The following is a 15,621-nucleotide window of genomic DNA, read 5'->3' as shown; positions in this document are numbered from 1 at the left end:
AAGCAGCTGATATTTTGGAAAAGATAAAGTGGGGGGAGGGGGAACAGAATTGCCAGAAGTTAGAAAAAAATCACGTTCATACCTTAAGGTCGGAAACAACACAGAAGAAAATGAGGCGTTGCTCCTCTGACTTAAGTGTAGCCTCATCATAGCAGAATGGCAGGGCACTGGGAAACACCACCTTTTACACCGGATGGAGCGAAGTTGCTTGACAAAGCAAGCAGTCCCTCAAACTATGCCATGTCTCACCAATGTAGAGGAGGCTGTACTGGGAGCACCGAATACAATAGATGACCTCGAAAGACTCACAAGTGAGGTGTTGCCTCACCTGGAAGGACTGATGGACAATTTCTTAGCATTCAATTTAATTAAATGTCATATAGCCAACTGAAATTTCAAAAATTCAAAAACCTCTGAAATCCATTAAAAATTCACAAGATACTGGGAAAGTTCCAAGGCAATGCACAGGTCTCAGTGCACCACAGACAGATCTGAGACGTGGCATGACATATGCAATGAACAGAAGTAAATGAACTAAAAATTAAAGTTAATTGAATATTCAGCAGGCAGTTTGCAGAAACTTAAGAAAAGGCACTGCCTTAAGATTTTAAAAGATAAAGTGTCTGCTGACCATGATGCTGCAGATAAATTCATATATTTGTAAAGGTTGTCACCAATGAAAATCTAACACCAGAACAAATCTATAATACTGATTTTTTTTTAGGTTTTTATGCATGTAAAATTAAACAAATAGAGTGTACTGCAACCTTTTAATCATAACATAACACCGTGGGTGGAGACTGAATACCTGATTCTGGTATTCTCTCGATGCTGCCATGTTGCTCTGGATACCCTGCACACGTTATAGTTTCACAGATACGGTATGTAGATAAGCTTACAAGAGAGGCTGGACTTGATCTGGTATTGGGAAATGAACCTAGTCAGGTGTCAGATCTCTCAGTGGGAGAGCATTTTGGAGATAGAGATCACCAATTCTATTGCCTTTACCATAGCGTTGGAGAGGGATAGGAGCAGACAAGTTAGGAAACCATTTAATTGGAGTAAGGGGAAATATGAAGCTATCAGGCAAGAACTTGTAAGTATAAATTGGGAACAGATGTACAGTGGAAATGTGACAAATGTTCAGGGGATTCTGCATATGGAAACTATGCAGACAATCCTGAAGAGGGGTCTCGACCCGTAACGTTGACTGCTCCTTTCAACGGATGCTGCCTGACCTGCTGAGTTCATCCAGATTTTTGTATGTCTCAGTTTTAAGGTGCTTGGTAAGTTGTTGTTTTTTTTAAATACAGAGTGGTGAGTGCATGGAATGGGCTGCCAGTGGTACAGGCAAATACGATAGGGTCTTTTAAGAGACTCTTGGACAGGTACATGGAGCTCAGAAAAATAGGCTATGGGTAACCCTAGGTAATTTCTAAAGTAAAGACATGTTCGACACAGCATTGTGGGAAGAAGGGCCAGTATTATGCTGTAGGTTTTCCATGTTTCTATTATATTAGTAGTATGTAATAACTTACTGTTAAGCACGTGTGATGAACAAGTATAAGAAAAGAATGATAGAGCTGGAAATGATGGCAATCTCAAGTTATCTCATTATAGGTTTCAAAATCAGAAAGCCGAAACACTTTCAGCCCTAAGCATTTCAGATAAAGGGTACTTAACCTGTTCTATATACGTATTACTCATGTTGGAGGATCTTTAAGTACTGTTATTTTCAACATATTAATTTTATTTTATCGTTTACTGGTCTTAAGTGTTAACCAAACATTGTTTTTTGTTTTACGGAACAATGCATGAAGTTCATTGAATAATTTACTCCGGATCAATCAAAGGGAAGGGAGCAGGAGCAGCAGTTTTGCACAAGCTGGTGGCTTCATGCGCTAGTTAATCTGCAAACAATACTTTATAAACAGCCTATTTGTTATTGCCTGCGATGGGCTTTCATCGCCACTGTGGTGTGCGTTGATTATGGTTCAAAGCAGTAAGGTCTGGACTTCACAACTCCATGGTGTAACAATGTAGAGCAGCACAAAGTCACAAACCTGACAATGGGTATAAGAAAGAGGTAAATAAGGCAAATATGAAAAATCTTTTCAGTGTTAAGTCAGAGAAACATTCATACTTACAGTCCTTTAATTAGCAGGAACAAGGAAAGGAGTGGGCGGACTACAACACCAATAGAAAGTGGATGCCTTAACTCTATAGCAACAAGCCCACAAAAGAAACACAACCGACTTGAATCAGCTGCTTGGAAAAGCCAAAACCCATAACCTGCGTGAAAAGTTAAAGCTCATTAATTGCACTATGGTGGGGTGGAGGGGGAAGGAAGAAGCGTTGGAGAATTCACGAAAGCAAAGCTGTGGAACAGATTGAACATGAGTAAAAGGGTAGGAAACATTGGAAGCATTTGCAGACCATTCAGCATATTACTTTTCCTGCCATTGTTCATGGAATAAATTTAAAGCACATGTAACAAATGAAATGCTATGTTGTGAAGGATGTGAATCTTCAAACAGACTAAATGACCTAAAACTGCAAAAATACTTTCAAGACAAAACTAACAGTTTGCAAAAAAAAAACTAGGAACGGGTTAACTTCAGAATTAATGTGATATAGTTAGTTGTTAGGAAAGCTAAGAAATGGTTATTTCATAGAATTTAATAACTAAGGTAGATAAAGGAGAAGCCAGTCTAGAATATTTAAATTACCAAAAATATTCATTAACATGCCATAATTAATTACACAAAGTTAGAGTTAGAGTCCCTGCATTAGGGAGCTTTGGGAAATTTTCCAAGTTGGTGAGCTTTCAATAGTGGAGTAATGAAATACTGCAGCTATATAGGACCCTGGTCAGACCCCACTTGGAGGACTCTGCTCAGTTCTGCCATAGAAAAGGTGCAGAGATTTACAAGGATGTTGCCTGGATTGGGGAGCATGCCTTATGAGAATAGGTTGAGTGAACTTGGCCTTTTCTCCTTGGAGTGACAGAGGATGAGAGGTGACCTGATTGAGGTGTACAAGATGAGAGACATTGATCGTGTGTATAGTCAGAGACTTTTTCCCAGGGCTGAAATAATTGCCACAAGAGGACACAGGTTTAAGGTGCTGGGGAGTAGATACAGAGGAAATGTCAGGCGTAAGTTTTTTTTACTCAGAGTGGTGAGTGCAAGGAATGGGCTGCCGGCAACAGCGGAGGCAGATACGATAGGGTCTTAAGAGACTTTTAGATAGGTACATGGAGCTTAGTAAAATAGAGGACTATAGGAAAGTCTAGTAATTTCTAAGGTAGGGACATATTCGGCACAACTTTGTGGGCCTAAGGGCCTGTATTGTACTGTAGGTTTTCTATGTTTAATCAATTATTCATATAAATAGCGGACTACAGAGACCAAGTGTAATTTATCCAAGTTTCTTAATGCAAGATTAGATAGGATTTTTTAAAATTCTTTGAGATACAGCACAGTAATATACCTTTCTGGCACAATGTGCCCACACTGCCCAATAACACAGATGATCAATTAACCTATTAACTCATATGTCTTTGGAATGTAGGAGGGAACTCAGTCACAGGGAACATACAAACTCCTTACAGAAAGTGGCACCTTTGACCCTGGATTGTAGGCAGTAGCTGGAAGGTCTCTTGATAGATCAAAGAAACAAGCAAATGACTGGAGGACAAAACCATGCAAAGTTATTATAGAAAAATTACTAAAGTATTTCTTCTGATGAAAGACATATGTTTATTTGGCAGGAACTGGATGCTCTTGTATACAAATCTCAACCAATTTGGGGGGTGGGGGGAAGAGAAAGTTATAGCAGCTGCTTCACAGTTTTAACAGCCTGGCCTCAATCCCAACCTTGTATGTTCTCCCTGTGATTGCTTGGTATGTCAACAGGTACCCTTGTTTCATCCCACATCCCAAAGATGTCAATTGGCAGATTAATCTTCTGTTGTAAATTGTTCATAGTGCAGGTAGGCAAAAGAATATCATAGGGGACATGAGGAGCAGGTTAGGCAAGTTATTGGGAAATTGGGAAACAGGGAGTCTGCACGGATCTGAATAGCTGCTAAGTCATAAGGAATGGTGACACCAGGACATTAGCCTTTATTACAGAGGAATTGGACTAGGAGAGCACTTAAGTATTACACAAGGCTTTGGTGAGACTATGTTTGTTTGTAATTTTGTTTTTCCAACTTAAGGAAGTCTGTGTCAAGCAAGTGCCACAGACATTCACCGGATTGGAACTGGAGAGAAGGGAGATGAATGTGGTAATAGGACATCAGTAGACTAGCACTGCATTCTCTAGAACAAGATGCAATTATATTAAAATGAAACCATAAAGTCTGGACAGTAATTCCTGAATAGAGATTCCAGAACTATGATTACCTCAAAGTATCCTCACCACACTAATGGCAAATCTTTGGAAATTTTCTACTCAACCCGAGCATGCATTTAAAAAAAAAAGCTGAGTAGTACCCAGATCTATGGTTTGAATATAAAAGGGCATAATGATTTTGGGGGAAAAGATCTTGGAGGTTGATGATCAGTGGTCTTGCAGGGATCTGTCCCAGGACTCCTGCTCTAACTTTTATAGATAACTTGGACAGGGAATTGGAAGGGTAGGTTAGCAAGTTTGCTGATGACACAACGGTTGTTGTGGATTCAATGGGTCATTGATAGCATGGAAGTACAAAATCACACACTGTAAGTCTGGCTTGAAGGCAGAATTCTTAGCAGTATGAGGAATGGTTGGGATTTTGGTGTCCGTATCCAGATCCCTCAAAGTTGCCACAGAAATTGATAGGGTGGTTAAGGAGTATGGTGTGTTAAACTTCTGACTAATGAAGGCCAAGTTCAAGCATCATGAAGTATTATTGCAGCTCTGTAAAACTGGTTAGACGACGCTTGGTATTATGGTCAGTTCAGGTCACCTCATTATTAAGGATGGGAATGGTTCACCACAGGATGCTTAGTGAGAGCAATGCTTTTATTTAAGAGTTAGGATATAAATACGTGTATTGTTGACAGGTTAAGGTCATCAGAGCCGGGGCGATAACAGGGATAAGCAGCCACTACCTATCAAATGCTCCCGAGACATGTGCAAATAGCCTCTGAGAACCAAGTCCAACTTTTGTCCATCATGCTTGGCTTAGCCCAAGCCCACTGAAACCATTTCTGACAAGGGACAAAGGCAGGCTACTGGCACCATAAGTCACTTTAGGAAAATGGAGCTTGTCTGCAATGGTTGGTAGCTCACTATAAGGAAAACTGATCTCAAAAACCTGCTGCCTTGCAGTATACTCACTCATGGGGAAGGCGTTGGGAGTAAAATCCAGATCTGGAGTCCCTAAGGTATCCCTGAGTTGAGCTCTACACTGACTGGAAAAGGGTGCTGCGTGGAGAGGGGGAGCTTGCTGCATGGGCAAGACCTTGATCCCGATATCATACTGCCCTGGCTTGCTTGTCATGCAGACAGCTAGGAGGCTAATTGCTGACAAGGTAACATTGGATTCTGGGCTACATACCAGACACAAGGAATATTTTTAGACTTTGAAAAGGCAGTTTGCCAACTATCCGATTGTGATTAGCACACTTTAGGATGAAGCATGAGATACAGAGAAACAATTTACTAAAATAGCTCCCAGTGAATTAAGTTTGAGGACCAGTAAGGTGGTTGTTCTTCTTGGAGCTAATGTCAAGAGATTTGATAGCATAGATCATGATAGGTTTAGATATGCTAAACTGAGATGAACTATTCCCATTGGTAGAGTAGTGATATTTAGACATTAAATGTAAATATGATACTATTTAAAAAGGTCATGATTTGGCCTCTGTACCATTCCCCTCATTTACGCTATAGTTCAAATGAACATCAGTCTTAGATTTGAATATATTGAATGATACTGGGGACAGAATGGTGAAGTTTCTTGACTCTTAAATTCCTCATCTTCACTTTTAATCAGCAACCCCTTATTCTAAAACTAGAAATAAAACTTCTAAAATTATTCTAAAAATAAAACTTATTCCTTGTAGGAAATAAGCCCACCTTAGCTCAATTCCCCTCAGTTTTGTTAATTTTGTACTACATTATATACTCAAAGCTCAATTTGTTTTACTACCTTTGTGTTTACAGGATAAATTAATGTTTTCCCATATTACTCTCCACTGTCAACTTTTAAACACCACAGCCTGTCTGATTTCCTTGCAGGCTTTTTGGTGGCATTTTTACAAACTTCTAGATTCTAGCAAATCTGTCAAATACATTTCCTTCACATTAACCAAGTTGATTCTTATCACTCCTGATAAAGGGTTTTGGCCCGAAACATCGTCACTATCTCCTCCCATAGATGCTGTCTGGCCTGCTGAGTTCTGCCAGCATTTTGAGTTTTTATTGATTCTTATTTTGAAACGTCCTGGCCTTACGTAATGAATTCCAGTACTTCCCAGTGATACATCATAGACTAATTGGTCCAGAAATTCCATTTGCAGCTTTCTAATCCACTTGGACACCTCCAGAACCAGAACATTGTTATATTCATAGTCTGCAACCACTAAACTTTCTTCAATGCAGGCCATCAGGTCCAATGTACATCATCCTTTAAATCAGTAGTCTGTCTAGTGTTAGAAATTGTTTGCTTCTGTTTCTCTATAGCCCTGTGATCATCTTTATCAAGATGTTTTGTCTTCTGTGATGAAGAATTCAAACTGGTACAATCTGCCCATTATTAATGTCAGCAGCATTTATTTTAGTGTACATAAGCTTATAAAGCTTGTGTTTTTATATCATTTGCTAGTTTACTACCATTCTTTTCACCTCAATCTTTGTTGGTGTAAAATAGTTTTCTAATCTCACCTACTATTAACCTTTGCAACAGTGCACACTTTGTTCTTAACCTTCCTAAATTCCCTTCGGCAGCCAAAGATGACTTCTTTTTCATGAAGCCTTTCTTTCCCAATGTGGTGCATGTGAAAGCTTCAGACCACTGAAGATCAATGTTGCTAAAGCTAGGCTCCAAAACATGAGACCCAATTCAGTGAAATCATAATAAAAAAAACAGGACTGCACAAACTAGAGTCACAAGAAACCGATTTTAGTCCATAAAGGAAAAAAATAAAAAACAAATTTATATAAAAATGAGAAAAAATCTCAGTTGAGCAAAGGTGCAAACGGCCGGCATTACACTGATCAATTCACAGGAAACACACCGCACATTTACAAATATACAACTCAAAGGTTAAAAGGGGACAACAGCATAACACTTGTACAGGAGTTTAGGGAGGGGTCAGTTTTAGTCATCAGCTCAGGAATAAGAGTATCTGAGAAACAGTCAGTTCATCCCTTCTGAGCACCCAGTGTGATAACAAATTCTTTGATGGAACAGCACACCTGCAAGAGCTTGCCTTCATGCAGATCAGGACATGGCAAAATCCAGCAGGGAGACTGCGGCCTTTTCTCAGATACTTTCTTTGCCTGAACCAGATTTCACAGCTTACAGTGTTTTTATTCTCAATCTTTTCTGTAAACCCAAATTCCATAAAAATATTCTGAAATAGGACTGTTTGAACAGTCAAACATTATAGTTTGTTGTATAATTGGTAACTTTTGACAGAAGAATCAAGCTAAACCATCTTTTACAGGCCACTGAGATTAGTGTCAGTGATAATGTTAACACAGTACACAGTACACTGACACAACTCACTTCCTTTCTAGTGGTCCGCACAAGACAGGTATAAGAGTCCATCCCAATGTGAGAAAATGTGCCAATCCTCTGCCCACTCAAAGTCTGTGCACAGGGTCCACCATCTGCAAGCAGCAGTGGAACGAGGGAGCAGCGAAATTCCAATTCAGTCTTCATCTCAGTCATGTTGGTTAGACCAGTACCCAGCATAGCCAGGAGGCAGACCACAGCAAATGCAGTTGCTTGACTCTCAGCCAGAGGAAAGGAGACCTAGAATTCAAATCACTACAGAGGTTTCCCAATGGGTTCCCACCCCTCCCTTTAATCATAATTTATTAATACAATTTATTAATGCAATACATATCAGACACCCCTGTAAAAATGCTTGCTGTTTCCAGGCACGCTCCCACCTTGATTTCCTCTTTCCAGGGAAAATGACTGCTCTGCAGACCATCAGGGGAAATCTCACCTCTGCCTAATTCCAACTGATTGCAGGAACACCAAACAATGGAAGAACACCTTTCAGCCAACAACACCTGCTGTAGGCCTTTGACTTTTTTGGTGTAACTTCACTCACAGAAATGGCAGTGAGTGAAGCAAAAAAAAATATACCAGAAACTCTTGGTCACACAGTTAAAACAAAGCAGCTCGATATCTGTTCAATGCTCTGTCACTAACATCCCAAATTACCCTTTCTTCCCCCCCTCCCCATTTACCTTTCCCCCTAACCCACCCAACTTCCTGAAATAACCACCTTCCCAGTTTAGATCTTCAAACAATATACCCAGGTTACATTAGCATGACAAAGATACACTGCTGTCTACATCTATGAATAACACTTAAGGATACGGAAAGTATGTGTCACATTGAGCATGCAACATCCAGTCCACAAGTGCTCAGACAGACTGAGATACAGCCAGATAAAGTCAACTGTTTGCTTCTAGATGTCACGGCAGAGGAGCACCACAAACCCTTTAATAGTTTCACTCACCTTCAAAGATCATTCTCACCTACTTACTGGTACTGTAGAGAGCCACAGCTAAACACACACTTAATAAATTAAAACAGACAATGAACACAATCTATTGGCAGGTACTCCAAGCACAGCTTTCTTCAGCACCCATTGCAAGCCCTACAAAATACAACTCGACCCTAGTCTTGGTGATTGCTGGTAAAGTTAATATATTTGGACTTGCTTCACGGAGGAGACCTAGGCACTCAGTCCCATTTTTTGTCCAAAGGGAATTCCATACCCATCCACTGCCCCCATCACCAAAAAAAGTCAATTCCTGGCAGGTTTGTACCCGACCACTCCAGTGGCAATATGTCTGAAGATCTGCGATTAGGATCTATGGCAGCAGACAGAACTAACTGCCTAGCGCCACTTCAAACTGCAGAAATCAGAAATGTATAAGAATACCTCACTTTGGGCAGGGAGAGAGAGGGTTATTTAAAGATACTACAGAACAGGTCCTTCCAGCCTGATGAACTGCATCCACTGACTTAACCCTATCCTAATTACAGGACAATTTACACGGGCCAATTAACCTACCAGCCAATTCTTGGACTGTGGGAGGATTTCTGGGAATGTTTGTAGAAAATCAAACACAAGACAAAGTTGAAGGCAAGAAACTGGGAATGAAATCCCGACATTAAGGGCAGGTGGGCAAAAATGAAGTTACTGGGTCTGGTCCAAAATTCCTGCTCAATTATCACCCCCTACCACCAAGTGGAACACCAGCTAACACCAAGTCTGGTTACATATCAAGGGTTTAAGCAATCTATTTGCCTGGCAATATGCATGAGTGACCAGGGCCGACAGAGCCAGACACTCCACATTCCCCAGCAAAATCAAACTCACTTGCAGACCAGTTAAATTGGACAGGCAAAAATCTTTCACTTTTAAGCTTAAAGATAAACCAGAGGAATGCAGTCAATAGAATCCTGCCTAACTAATGCAACATACGCACAGACTCTGGGCAAGTTTGATCACCAATCGTAATCCTTATTTCCCTAGAACTTAACTTAACAGCTGGAAAACATTTTTAAAAGACTCTTCACAGGTAGAAACTTGCCAAGAGAAAACAGTACAGTCAAAAATGGTTAAGAACACTGCTTCCCTAGGATAAGAACAATGGGTATGAATAGTTCACACTGATCAACACAGCCAAAGTGCACCAATAAACGTGGGAAGTTGTATCCATGTCATTGTAAGCCAGTTATACAGCACTATTTTTGGTGGGAAACTGGTGTGATACTAGTAATCTACATGGTAATCAAAATGGCGACACTTTGCTTCAGAGATCAGAGTCCACAGCAGGCTGGATTCAGGTTTGATAGACAAAAAGCTCAATGCTTACATACACAAGGCAAAGGCATTCAAGTCCTTGGGTGTAATGGAACTGAACACTCATAATAGGATATAGGCCATTTGCAAAAATATTAATCATGACACTTTAATCTCCACAAAATACTACATCAGCTATGCAGGACTGGGAGTGAAGCTGTTTCATGAGCAACTCACTGAGATGCTTTGTCCTACAATGCCAGGTCAGGTCTTCAAGTGTGTAGGATCTATAGGAGGTTGCCACAGTTATCAAATTTAGAACCACTGACCTTAAAAGCAAAACAGAACTCCTAGCATGAAGCCACCATTACCCATTATTTCCCTAATGGCAAAGAGTTCTAATTTCAAGGACCCCACCCTAAGCACAAAATCACAGTCACAACACTGACCAAATGGTGGCAAAGTAACCATGAAAACCACCTAGGATGCAACTTATCTAATTCCCACCTTCCCACCAGCTTGTGGGTACTGAGAGACTTGTGGCACTTCCCTTTGCCACTCCTAATGCAGCAGCTGGATCAGTTAGTCCCTCAACTGTTCAAAGAACAACCATCTCCCACCAGTCTCTACCATAATCACATCCATGTCAAACTGCAGTTCAGGAAGATAGTATCAACTAAAGAAAATTTAAATAAATCACAGGACCTACCAAGGGTATTTTGTTAAAAAAGTTTCTCTTTTTGAACACTTGCCTTTTCAATTTACACATTTTTTTAAAAAGAGCGCAGCAGCACATTATCACAAAAGATAATTAGGAACAACTCAAACAGTTCATCGTTTAACAGGGCATTGCCAGAGCCCGACAGTACAGACATGCTTCATTACAGGATCAAGGTACAGACTTCAGCTTGTCTCCCCCCTCCCCCCCGACCCTCCCACCCACTCCCTCCCCTTCCCAACGACGATCTCTTCTGCCCACCGTTGGGCTCGAGGGAAGCAGAAAGCTGAGCGCTACTGTATTGGACCAATCCGTTACAAACCATCGGAAATGATAGTGAAGCCTTGATCTACATAGAGACACATGTTATGGTTCATTACATTCTGTTCAGAGATCACTAGAGTATTACAGCTCACCACCATGCAGTCTAGCTTGAAACAGTGACTCTTTAGATGACTGCTGGGGGATCTATGCAACAGTACAAAGCTTGGTATGCTCTCTAGCTTTAATGTGTTAAAAAAAAAACTAACTTTTAAAAACTTCTACTCTTAAACCACGGCACAAGCATCAGACTTGATGTTACCCAAATTTAGATGGACCAGGCTGTTTAAACCTAGCCAATTTCATTAACCTTTTAGAATTCTTCCCTAAGCTTGCCTAGATTTTAATTTTTTCCCCTAAATTTCCCCAACACGTTTTGCCCCCTCCCGAGTTGTCCAACTGAGAGATTTCACTCTCAGGAATCTTTGGATTATCCCGTGTGTAGTGGCAATCGCCTCATTAGAGAGAAGGCGTGCAAGATCTTTCAGCCTAATTAATCCTGTTTGCTCTGCTTTAGAGGCTCTTTTCCCCCGATATTTCCGGAGAAAGGGGGTGTTTATTTTAGTCCCACCAGCTCCACCCTAACCCCCCGTTGACAGGGCATTGCAACTCCTAGATGTGGATGATTTCCCAGTAGCCCTCCCAGCAACAGAAACCTGACAAAAGAAAGAGAAAGAGGCTTTAGTATATATCCAATGCATTACAGAAATAAATGAAATTCATTCTTAATCTGTTTAAACTCAACATTAAAATCATAAAACCACCTGCCTGCCTCTCCACCTGCAGAAGACATCCTAATTCTAGACTACTAAAGGAATTGCCCAGCCAGCTTTTGCACCAGATACTGGGATTGCTGTCAAGCCCAACCACTGGGGGGGGGGGGGGGGGGGGGGGGAGGATTAAACAATAACTACAGATGCCAGGAAGCCAAAATAGAAAATGCTGGAAATACTCCAGATGTGGCTCACTAACAGAAACACCTTTTCAGGTTGAGGACTCTTCACATCTGAAATGCAAGCTGTTTCTCTTTGCACAGATACTACCGAGCTTCAGCATTTTACTTTATTTAGAGACATAATAGACGAAACAGGCCTTTCCAGCCCTTTGAGCCACATCACCCAGCAACCCCGATTTAATCCTAGCCTAATCATGGGAAAATTTACAATGACCAATTAACCCAACAACTGGTATATCTTTTAGCCCGTGGGAGGAAACTGGAGCACCCAGCCACAGGGAGAACTATAAACTCCTTACAGGAGCAGTGGGAATTGAACCTGGGTCGCATCGTGCTAAACACTACGCTACCATGCCGCCCCTTAAGTCATGCTGCTTCAGATATTCCTTCTAAGAGGAAGACTTCCCATTCTAAAGCAAATAAACAGAGGTGGATAACTGTGTACACTCCAAATCTCACTTGGAAAGCCAAGGAGATATAAACTGAAGAAATACCAGATCTTGCCACTCCTGGACACTATCCTTGTACCCCATTAGTCTCAGGCACAGGACTCTTACCTGACATGTCCCTTAACTTCAGCTATACGCCATAGAATGCAGACAGTCGCTCCTTCAGAAGTGGTGGGAACTGTTCAGAAAATTGTTGCCAGTTCTGCTCACCAACCTGCTCCTTGAACCCATGCAGTATCTGCAAGGCAGAGACAAAGACATAACATTACAGAGTACTCAGAATTAAGTCTCATCTTCTAGCAGCAGTTAAGACCAAACATACACCACAAAGTTCCAGATCAGATCCTGAGTATCTATTACACTGAGGACAGCAATATGCTATTCTTCATACTCCTAAACCTGACCAGGTTGGACACAGCTCTGCAAACATTGTAAAACAAGCCAAGTGCACTCCCCAGAGAATCAGTGAAAATGTTAGAACACCAAACTAAATTCTTGATGAAAGGAAGGGGCTTTAAAATCATCTTAAAAGAACAGTTTGAGGAGGAAACCTAAATGTAAAAGTACGAGATATAATGACAGTAGGACTTCAACAAAAGAAAAGCTGATTTATGGTTATGCACTGAGAGCTGACAAAAAAAGTTGTAAGCACATCTCAGACCCAAGAGATTCTGCAGGTGCTAGAAATCTTAAGCACACAATATGTTGGAGGAAGTCCGTGGCAGCACCTATGGAGGTAAATAAACAGTTGATGTTTCAGGCCAAGAAAGACTTGGTACAAAACGTCAACTGCGTTTGCCTCTATAGATGCTGCTTGACCCAGAATTCCTCCAGCATTGTGCGCTTTGGAGATGCATCCCCAACTCAGGCTCTGAATGGTTAGATCAATTTGTTGCTGAAACAGTTCAATACCTTCTGACTTCACAATATTTCATCAGGAGACATTACAGTTCATTCAATACTGGGTAAACATTCTGACAATACAACAGCGGCATTGAGAAATACCAGCAACTTGTACACATACACATGAAGAATCACTATTTGAGACACCAGATGGCCCAGGAACCTCCACAATATTTAATTGTTAATGTGACAGAAGTTGAATTCTCTCCAATTGTTTAGAAAGTGTCTCCAGTCTACAGACTCACTTTCAAGGACTGTGCTCTCAGCATTATTTGTGGGTTGTTTCAATATTATTTGCACAATTTGTCTTCTGCACATTGGTTGCTCGGCAGTCTTTGTTTATTAATAGTTTTCTTAAATTGTACCGCAATTTATTTCTCAGTAAATGCTTGCAAGAAAATGAATCTTAAGGTATATTTAGTGACAAATACATACCTCGATAATAAATTTTCTTTGAAAATCTTTTAGCTCTATTCACAATAAGATAACCAAAAGGTGATCACTACTGATTTGTTTTGTCCCTTATAACTACTTTTGAAATAATAGCTGCTCTCCATTTTGCTGTACAAACTGCAGATAGCTAAAGAAGAATCCAGTCACTCACTAGGGGAGCGAGTGCAGTGGCCAAATAGCCAGAGATCTCCAGGCGAGCAGAAAATCACAATCAACAGTACAAGCACTTACCTTATAAAACATTTCGCGCAGGTCATCCTTTGGGTTCACCCATGAAGCAACAGCATCACAAAAGAAGATGAAATCCTAGAAGGAACAAATCGCTCAGTTTTCATCTGCTATTGAGTGCATCTCCTCCACACACCGAACATACTGTGTATGTCTCACTCATATAGACACTGATTAAAATTAGCAACAGGGAATGCAGAAAAATGGTGAACATTCTCATTTCACCACCAAAAATACCCAAGGAAAATCTCACACAACCAACTCCCTCTCCACATGGCATTATCCTCTGTATGACAATGGGCATCATCTATTTGGGATACAGTACTGAATAGGTCCATCAAGCAAAACCACCCAGCAATCCCCTGATTTTAATTTGAGCCTAATCACAGGTCAATTTACAATAACTGATTAATCCACCAACCAGCAAGTCTTTGGACTGGGAGGAAATCCATGCAGCCACAGGGAGAACGTGGCAGCAGAGGGAATTGAAGCCAGATCATCTGCACTGTAAAGCGTTGTGCTGAACGCTATACTACGTCATCATTTGTTTCCCCCAAGTATCTCACCTACAATAAGGAGTTCAGCAAGGAGCAGGTAAAGCAGCTTGCCTCTAACCTAGAAGCACAGGGCTAACAGATGATCAGTCACCTCAGCATCAGCTCAGGTCTGTGTGGTTCAGCCAGAGGGTAAGACAACTGAAAGAATATCTACCTGGACTACACCCCCTGGATTCACTCCAATCATCATACAGATCCCTCGGAATGCAGAATCCTTCTCTTCGTTGTCACGGATGTTTCTCAAAGACGTGCACCTGTGAATGACAAGTCATACTGATGTTTAAAAGCAGCATTACACAAATTTCTGGCATAAAGATCCCCGACCTCTGACAAGGTATATGACTTCCAAGTGAGGTCACCTTAAATCAGAGTAATAGCCCTGGACCAGAGATCACATCTGGTTGGCTTTGAGGGCTGGGGAGGAAAGTGATGGTGGTGTGTTTGCAGGTAGATTGAGATGTTAATGGAACACTCACCATGGCCTAATGAATTGCTGCAGCATGGGTGCTACTTCCTGAGGACACACATAACCCAAGCGACCAATGGTTATGGCTGAGGAGGAAGAAGTATAAAGTCAACAAACATTAAAACAGTCAATTGAAATACCTCACAGCAAATATGCTCAGAATAGAAAAATTCAACATTTAATTCAGGATTCAAATGTCTGCATTTTCTAATCATCACTGCAGTGGTGCCAGGTGTCAGCCACCACCCTCTCTCCTGGCTTAAGGATCTAACAATGGTGACCCAGGATAGGTTCAACATACCTGTACCAGGTTAGTACTGGTACAGGAAAACAAAGGCAGATAAACTAGACAGCTTTAGGAAAGTGTAGCTACTTTAGCTCAGAGTTGTCAGTCACTACATAATTGGTATACAGATCGGTTTCTTACCTGTGTTTTCAAGCAGAGTTTTGGGAGTGTTTGGTCTATTGATGATTTCCACTAAGTTATTCAGGACTAGTGACACATAAGGCTGCATCTCTGAACCTAATCAAAACAAAGCAAGGCTTATATACAGAATAGATCGCTCAAAAATAGTCAACAGC

At 41.0% G+C, this 15,621-nt stretch overlaps 2 protein-coding genes across 3 annotated transcripts in view; both read right to left on the bottom strand.

Annotated features, from left to right (window-relative positions):
- Window positions 1–2,207, bottom strand: part of fbxw9 (F-box and WD repeat domain containing 9) — a 35,213-nt gene extending 33,006 nt beyond the window's left edge. Inside the window, exon 1 of the mRNA XM_059992242.1 lies at window positions 2,148–2,207. The gene's annotated coding sequence lies outside the window, so the exon portion shown is untranslated. The remainder of the gene's footprint in view (window positions 1–2,147) is intronic.
- Window positions 2,208–7,093: 4,886 nt separating this feature from the next.
- The window catches only part of LOC132406489 (transportin-2), a 46,259-nt gene continuing 37,731 nt past the window's right edge, over window positions 7,094–15,621 (bottom strand). For both annotated transcript variants that reach the window (XM_059992236.1, XM_059992235.1), the window contains exons 19-24: window positions 15,467–15,562; window positions 15,050–15,125; window positions 14,728–14,827; window positions 14,020–14,094; window positions 12,541–12,670; window positions 7,094–11,684 (exon numbers count right to left, since the gene is read on the bottom strand). In XM_059992236.1, the coding sequence (XP_059848219.1) occupies window positions 12,563–12,670; window positions 14,020–14,094; window positions 14,728–14,827; window positions 15,050–15,125; window positions 15,467–15,562 (455 nt within the window). In that variant the 3' untranslated portion in view covers window positions 7,094–11,684; window positions 12,541–12,562. The remainder of the gene's footprint in view (window positions 11,685–12,540; window positions 12,671–14,019; window positions 14,095–14,727; window positions 14,828–15,049; window positions 15,126–15,466; window positions 15,563–15,621) is intronic.

Source organism: Hypanus sabinus, chromosome 16, assembly GCF_030144855.1.
Source record: "Hypanus sabinus isolate sHypSab1 chromosome 16, sHypSab1.hap1, whole genome shotgun sequence".
NCBI lineage: Eukaryota > Metazoa > Chordata > Chondrichthyes > Myliobatiformes > Dasyatidae > Hypanus > Hypanus sabinus.
Note: the sequence above shows the minus strand (reverse complement) of the source record. Positions and strands in the feature narration are given on the sequence as shown.